The sequence below is a fragment of the Bufo gargarizans genome, unplaced genomic scaffold (assembly GCF_014858855.1).
Source record: "Bufo gargarizans isolate SCDJY-AF-19 unplaced genomic scaffold, ASM1485885v1 original_scaffold_1081_pilon, whole genome shotgun sequence".
Classification (NCBI taxonomy): Eukaryota; Metazoa; Chordata; class Amphibia; order Anura; family Bufonidae; genus Bufo; species Bufo gargarizans.
In genome coordinates this window covers 41,554-57,630 of record NW_025334227.1, presented here as the reverse complement: position 1 = coordinate 57,630, position 16,077 = coordinate 41,554, and the positions used below count along the sequence as shown (strand labels likewise).

General features: G+C 42.4%; 1 protein-coding gene across 1 annotated transcript; it reads left to right on the top strand.

Annotated features, from left to right (window-relative positions):
- The first annotated feature begins 9 nt into the window (after positions 1-9).
- On the top strand, positions 10-15,813 carry LOC122922955 (Fc receptor-like protein 3). Its single transcript, XM_044273732.1, has 9 exons — positions 10-133; positions 1,011-1,268; positions 2,570-2,851; positions 2,970-3,245; positions 4,980-5,255; positions 5,335-5,469; positions 7,635-7,724; positions 8,596-8,621; positions 10,050-15,813. Exons 1-9 carry the CDS (start codon positions 10-12, stop codon positions 10,158-10,160), a joined length of 1,578 nt encoding a protein of 525 aa, XP_044129667.1. The 3' UTR covers positions 10,161-15,813.
- Positions 15,814-16,077: the final 264 nt, after the last annotated feature.

Sequence of the window (16,077 nt, the reverse complement as noted above, 5' to 3'; positions counted from 1 at the left end):
AAAGACCATATGCAAGTGCACAGTGGAAAGTCCTATAAAATACAAAATGCTGAAACTTCACACAGTGGAAATTACGAATGTCAGACCAGTACTGGAGAAATAAGCGACCCCGCTAGACTGAATGTTAGTGATGGTGAGTAATTCTACCAGTTCACTAATATAGAGAGCAGAGAACAGGACTGATAAGAGGTCATACACGTCCCCTCGTCTTATACACAGCAGATAACAGGACTGATAAGAGATCATACATGTCCCCTCGTATTATACACAGCAGGTAACAGGACTGATAAGAGATCATACACGTCCCCTCGTCTTATACACAGCAGGTAACAGGACTGATAAGAGATCATACACGTCCCCTCGTCTTATACACAGCAGGTAACAGGACTGATAAGAGATCATACATGTCCCCTCGTCTTATACACAGCAGGTAACAGGACTGATAAGAGATCATACACGTCCCCTCGTCTTATACACAGCAGGTAACAGGACTGATAAGAGATCATACACGTCCCCTCGTCTTATACACAGCAGGTAACAAGACTGATAAGAAATCATACACGTCCCCTCGTCTTATACACAGCAGGTAACAGGACTGATAAGAGATCATACATGTCCCCTCGTCTTATACACAGCAGGTAACAGGACTGATAAGAGATCATACACGTCCCCTCGTCTTATACACAGCAGGTAACAGGACTGATAACAGATCATACACGTCCTCTCGTCTTATACACAGCAGGTAACAGGACTGATAAGAGATCATACACGTCTCCTTGTATTATACACAGCAGGTAACAGGACTGATAAGAGATCATACACGTCCTCTCGTCTTATACACAGCAGGTAACAGGACTGAGAAGAGATCATACACGTCCCCTCGTCTTATACACAGCAGGTAACAGGACTGATAAGAGATCATACACGTCCTCTCGTCTTATACACAGCAGGTAACAGGACTGATAAGAGATCATACACGTTCCCTTGTCTTATCTCATTATGTATTACAGAATGGCTCATCCTGCAGACCCCTCTATATGTCTATGAAGGAGATGAGATGAAGTTACGATGTCACCACTATCCTGCACACTTTGGAAGAAAGACAAGATTTTACAAGGAGAACAAAGTCATTACAGATGGGAGCGCTGATGAGGAATTTCATATTAGTAATGTAGACAGGACAAGTGCCGGGAAATACAAATGTACAAAAGAAATCTATTATATTTTATGGTCTGCACATGTAGCTGAAGCTTCTGTATCTGTAGAAGGTAAATCCAGGCAGGATGTGCACAATACAATTGGAGTAACACGTATCCTGAAGATTCACTACTGTGTGAGGTTGAGATCAGATTAGCCACATTTGTGGTGACTTTTCTATCCAATTATAATAATAATAATAATCTTTATTTATATAGCACCACCATATTCTGCAGCGCTTTGCAAATTCAGAGGGTTCATGTAGGAAACAAAATACATCACAACATAACTGGCTAATACACAACACTAGGAGTGAGGGCCTTGCTCGCAAGAGCTTACAATCTGACACATAAGGTAGTTGATTGTGATATGTAGTAGTCAAGCCATTTTTGTACTGAAAGCAGTGGTATAGATCACATCCAGGCCTAAGGAGTTGGTGGGGGAGGGGTTTACTCGGGAAAGAGTCATTTTAAAAAGCTTGATAAGCCTGGCTGAAAAGATGTATTTTTACAACACGTTTGAAGGTAGGGGAGTTGGGAATTGATCTGATATCCTGGGGCAGAGCATTCCAGAGAGTAGGTGCAGCTCGAGAAAAGTCTTGATGACGGGTGTTCAACTAGCGCTAACGATTGTTTGTGATGGCCAATGGCAGACTCTTGTCTGAGACAATGTAATCTGCAATGCTGGAAAACTTCAGCCGCTCATTGGCCAAAACTGCATGTAGATGGCCTATCACTTGCCATTGTACTCAAGTACCAGGGAGTCCGTTTTTCGAAAAATCGGACACCCTGGTTGGTCAGTTTAGTTGGTGCTGCTGATCACTATCTCGAATGTATGGACAACTTAAGATGCAGTCTGGAGCATAAGGAGAAAGAGAGAGCAGCCAAGGAGGAATTATGGATTGTGGACATAGCATGTAACGCCCATTAGTACTATCACACACCTTCTGTGCTGCCCACCTCTCCTGCTTGTCTCTCCCACTTTAACGTCTTTTTGCCATCACATCAGGATTTCACAGACTGCACTATGCCTGGGCTCATTTTTCACTTCAGTACAGTACTTACCAGTCCCAACCATAGTCAGTACCTGAACTAGCACGTAAAAACTCATGCATCTCCTAAGGAAAGCGGTTCATCTTACCTCATGGACATTGTGCCCCGGGATATGGCTTTAAGAATATTGTAATAACAATAACAATTGGTGGCTTTTGTTCCTCCCTCCATCCAAAAACAAAATAAAACGTGAAGAAAACGTCCTACATACCCTAAAATGGTGCAAATGAAAACTACTGTAACCAAAATGTTCTGCCTTCCATCAAAACAACCAATGCAAATCTTCCCAGTAATATATTGTCATTTTATTCTTCTTTTAGAGCTGTTCAAGACTCCGACCATAAAAGTGACCCCACGCCCAGTTTTTAAGAAGGAAAACATGACCCTAAAATGTGAGACAAGTCTCCATCCTTCGAGACAGAACACTCGGCTACTATTTGCTTTCTACAGAGAAGGACGAATTGTTCAGGGATTTGGTGACAAGGACATCTATGAAGTCTCCATGGTACAGCTGGAGCATTCTGGGAAATATTCATGTGAAGTGCAAACCACAGATGGAAGAGTGAGGAAGAAAAGTGCAGAGGAACCAATCCAGATAGAAGGCGAGTATAGACACTGGGTATATTATCTGAGACCTTTTGTTACCTTGAAAATAGTTTTGGGGGAAATGCAATATCGCTCGAAATAAAATCTATTCCTATCTATAATCATTCATTTTAGAGCAATTCTCATATCCAAATATAACGGTGACCGAAAATCTAACAGCTGAAGGAGATGCCATGACCCTGACATGTGACACGACTATACATATAAAGCCTACAGAAGTGCAGTTCGCTTTCTACAGAGATGGACGGGAGGTTCGAGGATTTAATTCATCTAACAAATATGAAGTTCAGTTTGCTCAGCAGGAGGATTCTGGGAATTATACCTGCGAAGTAAAAAACACAATCAACACTACAATGAAGACAAGTGATAGGTACAACGTATGGGTAGAAGGTAGGTAATTCATATTTTAAGACCAACAATTGTATATTCGTAAAAATCGACTCCTTAACTGTATCTAACCGCTACTCCGATGCCTCCGCAATGTGCCAGACATTCCTCTGGTTGCCCATTCAGAACAGGATTCAATTTAAACAGCTTTTCTCACCCACAATATGTCTACATCTCATCCTTCATTTCTGTCTATCATCCTACTCATGCTCTCCGTTCAGCTCAACATCCACCATAATCGGAACCTCTCACTCCTGTCTCCAAGACTTCTCCAGAGCTGCACCAGTTCTCTGGAATGCCCTGCCCCAAGAAATTAGGTTAATCCATAACATCCATAGTTTTAGGCGCTCCCTAAAACACATCTTTTTAGGGTGGCCTATCACATCCCCTAATATAGCTCTTCTCCAATCACCCCCATCATCATTCTTCAGAACATGATCCATCATGAAAAACTATCCACCATACAACATGCACTCCAAAGCAGTACAAATATCGGCTGGTGACTGGCTCATGCAGCCTTATATTTACTCCCCTATTTTGTAAGGATGGCTGGAATAACGTAAGTCTTTAACTGGTGTGTCACCCCTATCTCCTCCTAGATTGTGAGCTCTTGCTACCAGGACCGTCACTCTTCTTGTTTTATTTGTTGACTTGTTTGTTGGTCTGTTTATATATGAACCCCCTGATTGTAAAGTGCTGTAGAATATGTTGGCGCTATATAAATTATATTATTGTTAAACATGTAAAATGTGGAGCTGCTATATTTAGTGCTGCCATAAAAGGGTTGTCTGGGACTAAACAACTTTCCACAGGTGCCCGCAGTCTGCCTCCACTATGGAAAGATTCATACCTACTTCCCGAAGCTCTGGTCTTGCATGCTGGCTCACATGTCCATCTTCCAGTCCGTTGCTTGTTTAATTCATCCCCAAGACGGGCATTATCATCTGCTCCGCTGCAGCTAATAACTGGATTCAGTGGTGACGTGTCTACAAGAGACATATCACAGCTGAAACCAGTTATTGGTTGGACCTAAGCAGTTGATAATGCCCATCCTGGGGATGAATTAAATGAGCAACGAACTGGAAGATGGACACTTGAGCCGGCACGCAAGACCAAAGCTTCAGGAAGTAGTTATGGTTCTTTCCATAGCAAAGGCAGACTGTGGGCACCTGTGAAAAGCTCTTTATTCCCAGATAACCCCATTAATGCCATCTTCCTGTACTGTCTAGCAGTTCTGAGATTACTGCAGCCATTAGCGGTAGTGACTTTTATGTGCAGCACAGTTTCAAGCATTGTAACAAGGCTTGGAGCAGCATGAAGACACCTAGTGTAAGGCACAGGAGATAACACAGGAGACGTGAGAACTGATTATCACCCCTAGAGCACCCTGCCTGTCACTGATTTTGATAAATAAGGACCTTAGATTTATAGAACATAAAATTTAGGTATGATTAATATTTCTAAATTTTCTACATTTATATGAAAATTAATAAATTATAATATATATTCTTTTCAAGCCAACTCCACCAAAACTAGCTTCGACTCCATAGCCCTTAAATCCATCTTCTTACAATATGGAAACAGTATATATTATCCAACCAGCCCCTTCCCCATTACAGCAGCTCTCCGCAACATAGAAGTAGAGTAAAATACACCACATGCCTTCAATATCCACAACTTCCCCTCTCCATTGTGATTTGTTCACATCTGTTTTTGTAATATTTTATTCTTCTCTAGAGCTCTTCTCCCCTCCAGTACTGAAAGTATCTCCAGAGTTGGTCAACCAGGGGAAGAACATGATTCTAACTTGTGACACAAATCTTAGTGAACATAGGCAGACTACAGAACTGCAGTACGCCTTCTACAGAGACGGGGAAAACATTCAAGGGTTCAACTCTTCTAATAGGTATGAGGCTAAATTCATGAAGGTGGAAAATTCTGGGACATATACATGTGAGATACAAGCATCAAACGGCAGTGTAAAGAAGAGGAGCAAGGAAGTTCAGATAGAAGGTGAGCAGCGTCCATCATCCCGTTCTGGTCACTTGTGTCAATTGAGTATTATCTAATGATGGATTGTGTCTCTCCATAGTGTCATATCACTCTTCTCTAATGATCATACTACCTGTAAGTTTGGGGCTGCTCCTACTCATCGTCATCATCTCTATCTTTGTGTTTGTATACAATAAACGCCGATCATTCAACAATAACCCTCAGCCACCAACAGGTAATTATTATTAGAAGCTATTCAATATACTAAAGCTAAGTCCATAGACTTTGTAGCTTAGTTGACTACCTCTCAGACGTAGAGTCCTTGAACACACATCCTTTAGTGACATAATGACTTGTCATTAGCTGTACTGCATCCAAAAATACCACTACTTGATATTTTTATATTGCAGCCCCAAAAATATATGGGTATCAAATAGGCTGTACGATACAATATAATAAAAGAATGGGTGAAGGGCAGAGAATGTGTTAAAAATAAAGATTGTATACTTACCAGTTTAATCCTCCAGCGCTGCCGCTCCAGTCCTGTCAGTTATCCTACTTTAAAACTTAGCTTTTATCAGATATTATATATAAAATATATGTCCCACAGTAATAATGATGACTGCATGAAACGGAAAACATTCATAACTTTGCTCAGACGTGAATTATTAGGTACTGCGTATGTGTATGTACCACATAATTTTATGCACACACATACGTAGTCCTATCACATAAATATAATACAATGGTATGACCATTTATTATGATCCCCACTCACGGTTTGTTGCATGGGCCAGGTGTGATCAGGATATTCCGACCGTTTGCGTGATCAAGGGGGTCTGTGGTGGTTACCGTTGTCTACTGAAAAAAATGGTTCCAGGTAAAATTCAATTGCTGAGTAGCTTGAAGCAGTAGGTCAGACAGGTAGGAGAATGTCCCTGATAGACTATTATTCTCCTGCCTAAAAGCGGAGAGGTCTCCCGCCTAAATGCGGGAGAATCACCCCCTGCGGAGCGACCCCACTTCTCGGTGGCTTTCCCTGTTATTCTGGCCCTATTGCTATCTTCCAATGCTGGCCTGTTACGATGTTTCTTTAAAAGGTATTTCCCTTCTTTCAAAGGTATTTCCCGAAAGAAGGGAAATACCTTTTAAAGAAACATCGTAACAGGCCAGCATTGGAAGATAGCAATAGGGCCAGAATAACAGGGAAAGCCACCGAGAAGTGGGGTCGCTCCGCAGGGGGTGATTCTCCCGCATTTAGGCGGGAGACCTCTCCGCTTTTAGGCAGGAGAATAATAGTCTATCAGGGACATCCTCCTACCTGTCTGACCCACTGCTTCAAGCTACTCAGCAACTGAACTTTATCTGGAACCATATTTGTTTCAGCAGACAACGGTAACCACCACAGACCCCCTTGATCACGCAAGCGGTCGGAATATCTTGATCACACCTGGCCCATGCAACAAACCGTGAGTGGGGATCATAATAAATGGTCAAACCATTGTATTATATTTATGTGATAGGACTACATATGTGTATGCATAAACTGATGTGGTACATACACATACGCAGTACCTAATAATTCACGTCTGAGCAAAGTTATGAATGTTTTCCGTTTCATGCAGTCATCATTATTACTGTGGGACATATATTTTATATATAATATCTGATAAAAGCTAAGTTTTAAAGTAGGATAACTAATCAGTGATACAGTTTAATTGTTCCTACAACATATTTATTCTTAAACCATTACTGTGATTTCCAGTCCTGTCAGGCTTTATTTACATGGTTGCAACAATGACATCCCAGTATACCCCATTTGTCTACTGCAGCCAATCACTGGCCTGAGTGGTCCCATGCTGTACACCACTGAGGCCTGTGGGGTATACAGGCACATCAACACTACCTTGATGTATACAAAACCTGGCTAGGGAGGACCAGAGCAGCAGTGCTTGAAAGGAGGAGGGGTGAGCCGGTGACTATAGAATCTTTTACTATTTCAATAGATTTTATCCATAGATGAGCACGTTATAAAATTTGTTACGATCCGATTTGTCTTTAAATGCCTAGAAATTCTCTCTCTTTCTTCCTCAAAAAGTTCTTCCCCACCGAATAACAGTCGGGTTGCATTTTGGGTCTACTCGATTCGCTCACCTCTAATTCCATGCTTTTGGCCCATCTCTTTTTTTAATATCTCGATAATGTTCAACATGGAAAAACAGACCAAGGTGCATCCAACTTGAGAAGACTTGTTGATGCAAACATTTCCACCTAAAAAACTCATCCAGAAAAGTTCTTTATGGATAAATTTCAGCTTAGGTTGGACATGGGCTGGATGACCCATTCATCAATTATTACTTCAGATCCATGTTCCTACTCATTGAGCCGTTTCTTTTTCAGACGCTGATGAATACTCTGATGCAGATAATGAATACTCTGATGCAGATAAAATTACTTATACAAACTTTGCCATGACTAGGGGGCCACAGAGTAAGTAACTGAGGATTTAACTGTATTGTGTACAATAATTCAGGGACTTTCTAGACTTTGTTAAAAGGTTTTCCCATGAAAAGTATTTTGGATATTTATCGATAATTTCCATAAATGTCTGATCCCCGTCATTTGGCTGCTTCTTATGTAGAGTCACAGCAGGAAAAGCCTACACTAATCACCAGCCATTAAAACATTTCTCCAACAGTCCCCATTCTCATTTTGTATGTATCCTATTATTGTTGTTGTCTAGGTTAACATGCTCCTAATCTGCTCATTGTACAGTGGATGACTTTAATCTGGTACGTGGTCCGCATGCTGCGGCAATGTATAGGGCATGACCTATATTTTATGGAGCGGCCACACGGATGTGGGAGCACAACACTTACAGTTATGCGAAATGTCCCCTTAGGTGTACAATTTTTGCAAGATTGTGCTAATTTTATATCGTTAGATAATAGATTCCTTAACGAAATTCAAGAAAAGTTAAGGTTTCATGCTCTTGATTAAATTTTTCATCCGTGTGCTATCCACATTTTTGGTATTTATTTCTATGGGGTCATGCACATATCTGTATTTTTTGAAGATCTGTGTGGTCATTCCACAAATGATAGAATATATCCTAGTCTTGTCCACATCATCGACAAGAATAACCCTTTCCATTGACGGGAGTGAGAAAAATACGAAATGCACATGAAGGTATAGGTATTTTGTGGATAAGTTGTTTGAGGACAGAAATACGGCCATGGCCATGAAGCCTTAGAGTAGACATGTGAAGGAACATGTATGTACTCCTATGTTGGATGAATATTTCCAAGTTTTCATTAACAGAAATAGCTCTTATAAAGTTTCTTTTATTGTTCATTTTTAGATGATGTTCCAGAAAACAATGGATCTGTAAGTACAAGTGAATGAACCTGATGTATATTTCGGATTCAACAGATTTTACAATAAACGTCCACCCCGAAAAACACTTTGCAAAATGGTCACCAAAGTCTCATAACATTCCTTAGGAAGTCCGAGTCATGCTCTCCCTTTTATTGCCCTCCATGGATCATGTAAAGTTAAATTTTCACTTTTGATTAAAGGGTCACAAAAAAAACAATAATAAAAGTAGTATAGAGTAAGATCTGGAGCTTCCTCTAGTGGTGGGAGACAGCAAGTACATTGACGTAGATTTCCAAATCCTCTCCAATATAACAGTCTAAAGATGCGCCAAATTTATCACAGTCTCTGAGGCTTACGATACATTTAGTGGGCTATTAGACACTTTTATCTGACTTTACACTAACGAATGCTTAGCTTAATGTGCCACAAAATGGTGGTATACATCGTCAGATCTTTATTTCCACTAAGTCACATGTTTTGCTGCTAAGTCCCATCCCTTTGTCGAGCGAGGTGAAAAAAGTTTGTAAAACACCTGAAGGTGTTGTCCAGCATTTTAATATTGATGGCCTAGGACAGCGCTGTGCACCCACTTCTGGTGCCAGAGCTAGAACAAAACAGTTGGTGTGATAGGTGCTGGGTCCCTGCCAATCTGATATTTAAGGTAAATAATCTGAAAATAGGCCATCAATATAAAAACCCCGAGCAACACCTTTAATAAATGTAGGGCAAGGCATGTGCTCCAGAATTCCGGCACATTTGGCTGACAACATGATGTGGTGGTGCTCGGTCACGTACATTTGAAATCCCTAGGACTTGGAAAGACATGTTATGCCTACATGATTCCGATAAAATCAATGGATTTTTAAAGAAAAAGCATCATCAAGAGATGTTAATCATGGAGAGCTACATTCACTGCTGAACGGAAGTTGAGCTCATTGCCCAGAAAAAGGTACTATTCTCTACTATGGTGGAAGCTGTAGTGCAGAAAGCAGTGAGGCACATACATTTCCACTAAACAACACAGTTCTCCACAATTAGTGAGACACTTTGGTTCGGTGCTGCCGGAGTAGGCCTTATCTTATCAAAAATTAAATACCTCCTCCAGCAGTCCAGGCTCCAAACTGAAATCTATGCCAGGTTGTAGCTAGTTCAGGTTTCAGTTATCATTTCATCATTTGTCGTTTCTGGCATAAATAATGACGTGTCGGGCCGATGGCCTTGCTAACATTGTAACTTTGCTATGCCCCTTATACAGAAACTGTCGGGGGCAGCATAAAAAACACCAGGAAAAGTCACAAAACCAGATTTCTGTGACTTTTTAATGCTAAAAACATGGCATAGGGAATGAGAAATTTGTCCCTTTCTGCTTGTAGATTTATTCCCAGAGATCTCCGCCAGGCTCGTCTGATTAATTACTTTCTTTTCTTTCTTTTTTAGGATGTTGTCTATGCTGTAGTAAACTCCAAGGCTAAACTACAAGCCAAGGCTTCCCAAAGAATGTCTGACACTTCAACCGACGTCTATCAGAACATCGGCTCCAATAGATAAAATCATCTCCAAATGTGACCATCAAGAAAAAAAAACAAAAAAAAAACACAATTGTATAAATCAGCAAAATTGATGCACGTGGTGGAGAACATAGTTTTTGCCTTTTTATACATTACTACACCACCAGAATGATGACCGGTTAAATCTACTTATTATGTACAACTATATCAGTAGTCAGTACAGAAATCTATTTTCCTCAAAGAGACAATCGGCCGTTTTACCTTCCTGTGGATCAACATTGTATTGTATTTAGCTCAACTTTTTAGCCTTTTTGTGCCTTAACCTCCCTGGCGGTAATCCCGAGTGTGGATCGGGGTTAACTTTCACTGCCAGAAGCGGTAACCCCATATCACACTCGGACCGCAAAACACTGACGCCGCACATGGCCGGCACTTACATAGAGAAGTCCTATTCTTGTCCGCAGCTGTGGACAAGAATAGGACATGTTCTATTTTCTTGCGGAGCTGCGGACCGGACGTTCAGGGCCGCGCTCCGGAAATACAGATGCGGATAGCACACTGTGTGCTGTCCGCATCCATTCCTGCCCCATTGAAAATTGGGTACAAAATTACTGACATAATCAGACCGCCAGGGAGGTTAAGAACCACGTGACCACACTGCTACCCACCTATGACAAAGTAATCTACTGATCATACATCTTATTTATTTGCACGACGTATCAAACAGGGGCTTAAGGCCTCAATATTCAATTGTGTATTTTGGCTGAACCTGCAAATATGGATCTGATCACCTGGTCCTTTTGTTTTTCCGGGAGATGCGTTGCCGCCAGAAGTGTCTGGCAGTGGCTTTCTCCGCTCTCCCCATTAAATACACTTACATGTTCAGCCGAGATGAACATTTATGCGTATGGGGTAGCTGGGTGGGAGTTGGAAGAGATAGCTGTTGGGTGAACCAACATTCGGCTGACAGCAGCTGAGTATGTATGGCCACCTTTAGGCCTAGGGCAGACTGAGCAGTAGGACAGTTGGCCACTTTAAACACCCCTACATAAGACAGAGGCCTTCTGTTGCACCTCCATCTGAAGCAGTCACCTCCAGTTTCATTCAGCACCCGTCTAGTACGCATTTGTCTCGGAATTTCATCTGCAAGATCTGAAATGTTGAAACAAAATATGCAACAATGCTGTGGATTCAAGGCAAGCTGCAGATTCTCTTCACCGAATCCACAATGAAACCTGCATATACCACAAGTGGATTTGAGTTTGGCGGAGATTTTTCGTTTGAATCAACAGCGTAATTTTTACTCTATGAACTCAATCCCAATGAGCTGGGTGCCTCACATTAATTATGTAATGTCTCTTGTGAGAAGTCACCAATAACATCTTGAGGTTCATGACAAACTAATCCCAGTCACTATTTCTTGATAATAGGAATGTTTAATCCTCAATGGGTGTATTATAAGAATTAGGCAACAGAATTTTAGTCACCCCGATTCAACCGTGAACATGCATGTCCTAAGACACAAGGGAGACTGGACTGAGTATGATTAAATCTGAAATACCCCATCCATCAATCCCTAATAATAAATTAGGCCAGGTTTAATGTATACAGTATAGCCAGATGAATAGTTGAACCTAGCATCAAAGAAGAAGTCTCCATAGGACTGGGGGGGGGGCATACCCCCCTCAGAGTGCAGAGCTGACATTAAAAGATGTATTTAGGGCAGTTAACCAGTGTGGAGTGGCCCTGACGGTGTTACAGCAGCAAATGGGGTCCCTGAAGCAAGATTTCTCCTTTATGTCACATGACCTGCAGAAAGTTAATGAAAGAATTGTAGAGGTAGAAGCCCATGTCAGTGAAGTGGAAGATAAGTTGCTCCCTCTAACAAGAGCATCCCGCACCCATGAACAGCAGAGCTCAGCATTGATGGCCAAGACGGATGATCTAGAGAACCGCCTTAGACGCAACAATGTGCGTTTTCTGGGGATCCCTGAAAAAGTTGAGGGACAAGACCCTACGTCCTGCTTTGAAAACTGGCTTAAAGAAGTTTTTTGGAACAGACGCGCTTGCCCCACTATATGCGGTGGAACGGGTGCACCGAGTCCCCACCAGACTGTTGCAGCCGAGAGTGGCACCACGACCTGTTCTGATTAAGTTACTTCATTATAGGGAACGGGATGCCATTTTGCGGGCAGCCAGAAACCGCCCTGACATCACCATCAATGGGCAAAAAAATTCGTTTTTTCAAGACTTTTCCTCAGAAGTCCAAAAGAAGCGGAGCCAGTTCTTGCATGTCAAGCGGTGACTTTGTTCCTTGCAAGTGTCCTATTCTATGATGTACCCGGCACGTCTGTGGGTGGCTACTCTGGGATCTGTTCATTTCTTCAATACACCGAAAGATGTGGCGACATGAATTGACCAGCATGAACGTCGGCTGCGACAGGAGGAGAGAGGATCACTGCCTGATTATTTCAAGTTTGCACCCTCGGTTATCACTGAGTGACCTGTTGGAATGTTACCCATCTGCTATTCTACTACTGAACTGCCCATGGAGAACGTGTATCCTTTTATGGTGGGGGACATTTTCACTCAACAGAAGTAGTTTGAAACGTTGCTTTGGTATCCGGTTTCATGGAGGACTTGTGCCTTGGCCTGTTAGATAATCCAATGCAGGCACGATTTTTTGGGTTCTGGGTTGTTTTAGTTTTTTGTTGTTCTCTTTTTCTGGGGACTTTATATATTACAGCCATATTGGTGCTCTGTATCTGTGCTGCTATACCTGCTTGTTGGCACTGTACTCCCATCGTGCTGCTCTCATCTACAATGCTCTAATTATATTATGTTATCAGCTGGGTTATATTTCTGATGTTTAAGTATGGCTATGGCACAGGCATTCCATAGGTCATGGATGAGTTATACTTTCCACTCAGCGTTATCTAGCTATTCCCGAGGGGTTAGCATCCTGGTTCATAAATCAATTCCCTTCCAGGCTCAGTCGTCCAGTATAGATCCTGATGGTCGCTTTATTTGCATACGTTGTACTATCTTCACACAGGAATATCTATTAGTATTATTATATATACCTCCACCTTATAGAAGTGTGCCATTAAAAGGCGCCTTGACATTTATTAATGATAACCCTGATATACCCGTTATTATGGTGGGAGACTTTAACAACACTATTAACCACTGCTGTTATATTATATGGGTGGACGCCGGCAGACGCTGATGGTCTTGTATCAGCCTTTGTTAGATTATGGAGGGTGGCCTTAATAGATTTGTGGCATACCCGGAATCCTAATGTACGTCAGTTTTCTTGCTATACTAGATCGCACGAGGCTTTATCACGCATTGACTTGGCATTGGGAACTGAGTTGGTGAGTAGACAGGTGGTGGAGGTTAAGTACTTGGCTAGGGCTTTGTCTGACCATTCCCCTTTGTTTCTGCGTCTGTCTGCCATACCCGTGGTTCCCATCTCTCAACGTCTGTGCTCAATCCAGGAATTAGTAGAGCCAAACTTATAAGCCAACAGTTTGGAAAATCTTTGAGGGACCGAGTTGGAGCGACAGAAGCGAATTTTGTGGAGAAAGGCGATCAGCTGTCTTTATCTGTCTGGAAGGAGGCACAGGATGCATATGACTCGCATGTTGTGGAACTTGCCCGCACAAAACAATCCTTTCAGCGACAGAAGTATTATGATGAGGGGGAGAAGGCGGGTCACTTACTAGCCCTTGTGGGTAGGGCACAGTCCACATCGGTGTACATCACTGCTTTACAGGGGGTGGATGGGACGGAAATTGTGGATAGTCAGGCAATAATGTCTACCTTTGGCTCCTTTTATGCCAGTCTGTATCAGCAACGTCTAGGGCGTATCATCATATTTACATGGGGTACCCTTGCCCAGGCTGTCAGATTTAGATAGAGTTTACCTTAATGGTCCGCTATAACTGCTAGAAATTGAGGAGGCAGTGTCTTCCATGGCAAATAATAAATCACCAGGTACTGATGGTCTGCCAGTAGAAATTTATAAGAAGCTTGGAGACGTTTTACTACCTCAGTTGCTAAAAGTTCACCAGGAAGCCTCAGAGATAGGGGCGCTCCCGGCATCCATGCAGGAGGCTATTATAGTTGTTCTCCCTAAGCCGGGAAAGAACCCTCTCCTCCCGGATTCATACCGACCTATATCATTGTTGCCCACAGACAAAGATATTGGCTAAAGTGCTAGCTATGCGCCTGTCTAAGGTTATCTCCTCTTTTGTACATATGGATCAGTCTGGATTTTTACTGGATAGATCCACAGCGGTTAATATCAGACGTCTCTATCTTAATATGCAGATTCCGGTAGACAACCCAGGAGATATAGAGTCATCTGTTCCCTGGATGCCACTAAGGCATTTGATAGCATTGAGTGGGAGTATCTGTGGGAGGTACTAGAGAGGTTTGGTTTAGGGATAGTTTCCTAGCATGGGTGCGGTTGTTATATGGTAGGCCTACAGTGCGGGTATGGGTGAACGGATGTTTATCAGAAGGATTCCAGCTATACCAGGGAACCAGGCAGGGCTGCCCTTTATCTTTGTTACTGTTTGCTCTAGCCATCAAGCCATTGGCGGCTATTATTAGGAGTCATGACGGGATTACAGGGTTTAACCAAGGCGGGTCACAAGAGAAAATTGCATTGTATGTGGACGATGCCTTGTTGTTCCTGGCCGAGGCTAGGGAGTCTCTACCGGTGGTTGTGGATGTGATCGGTGCTTTTGGGTGCTACTCTGGCTTGGTGATAAATTGGAGCAAATAGTCTCTTCTCCCTGTGGATAATGTGGATGACTCTGTGACCTATACTCAGACAGGACTTCAGGTGGTGAGTGAATTTAAGTATTTGGGGGTGGTGGTGTACAGGAAACTCAGGGAATATGAGAAGCTGAACTTATCCCCCCTCATAGGCAGATTTAAACAAAAATGCATGTGTGGTCTAGGCTGCCGCTGTCGGTAGTAGGACGGATCAATCTTATTAAAATGCCGCAGCTACAGTACTTTATACATAATTCCCCCATATGGTTGCCTCTCAGGTTTTTTCACTCAATTAATAAGCTGTTTAGGGAGCTCATATGGAGAGGGGGCTCGGCGCGGTTGAGGCTGGAGACGCTGCACAGGAGTAAAACTGATGGGGGATTGGCTCTCCCGAACACGTGGGTGTATTTCTTAGCCGCTCAACTTCAGCATATGCGGGGTTGGGAAAGCTTGGAGGGAGATACCCAAAATAGGTTACCGAGAGGCTTCCTGGTGGTATCAAACCTATCCGATCCAGTAGATCCGAATATATAGCCAAGATTAATTGGCTAATCAACCTGGAACGAGGGGTCTATAGGAAAAGGGTTGCTCTGACCAAATTTCAAAAGCTTTGGACTCCCTGGATTGATGCCCCTGGGCTGGCGTCTAGGGAACTCCAGAGATACCGCTTGGGATTGGTGTGAGGGGTACTACTGCATGCTTTGTATATCTCTGTGGTTGGTCTTGTGGGACTTAGGGAATGTCTTTATACTATCTGTCTGATAACCTATGTAATGTTCTCTACAGGATCCAAGATTTAATTCAAATGTATTGATGGGAGTTGTGGAGGGGAGGGGCACGTATCGTCACGCTGAAATGTTGGTGTGGTCGGGAGGAGTGAGGCGTGGCGGATAGAGAGCATCTTTAGGATATTTTGTTGGGGGAGGGTATGGGGGTGTTGGGGTTTTCTGTATGTAAAATTCATATTCTGCTAATAAAAATGACTCAATAAAAAAAAAAAAAGATGAAGTCTCCAGAAGACTACAGCAAACAGTATACCGCAGGTGTGTTTTTGCTACTGTTATATGAAATAAAAGTTTAATTGACCTCCCCTGTGTATGTCCATTTAATTCCTCATTTGTAACATTTTAATGTCACGATCAGTGGGGGGGACTCCACACTGAACACAG

What these genes read in the sequence shown, in the direction of transcription:
- LOC122922955 (XM_044273732.1), top strand. Translation starts at nt 10, where the DNA reads ATGCAAGTGCACAGTGGAAAGTCCTATAAAATACAAAATGCTGAAACT. An exon ending in TAGACTGAATGTTAGTGATG is followed by an intron (nt 134 to 1,010) that starts GTGAGTAATTCT and finishes TATGTATTACAG; the next exon opens with AATGGCTCATCCTGCAGACC. An exon ending in CAAGGAAGTTCAGATAGAAG is followed by an intron (nt 5,256 to 5,334) that starts GTGAGCAGCGTC and finishes GTCTCTCCATAG; the next exon opens with TGTCATATCACTCTTCTCTA.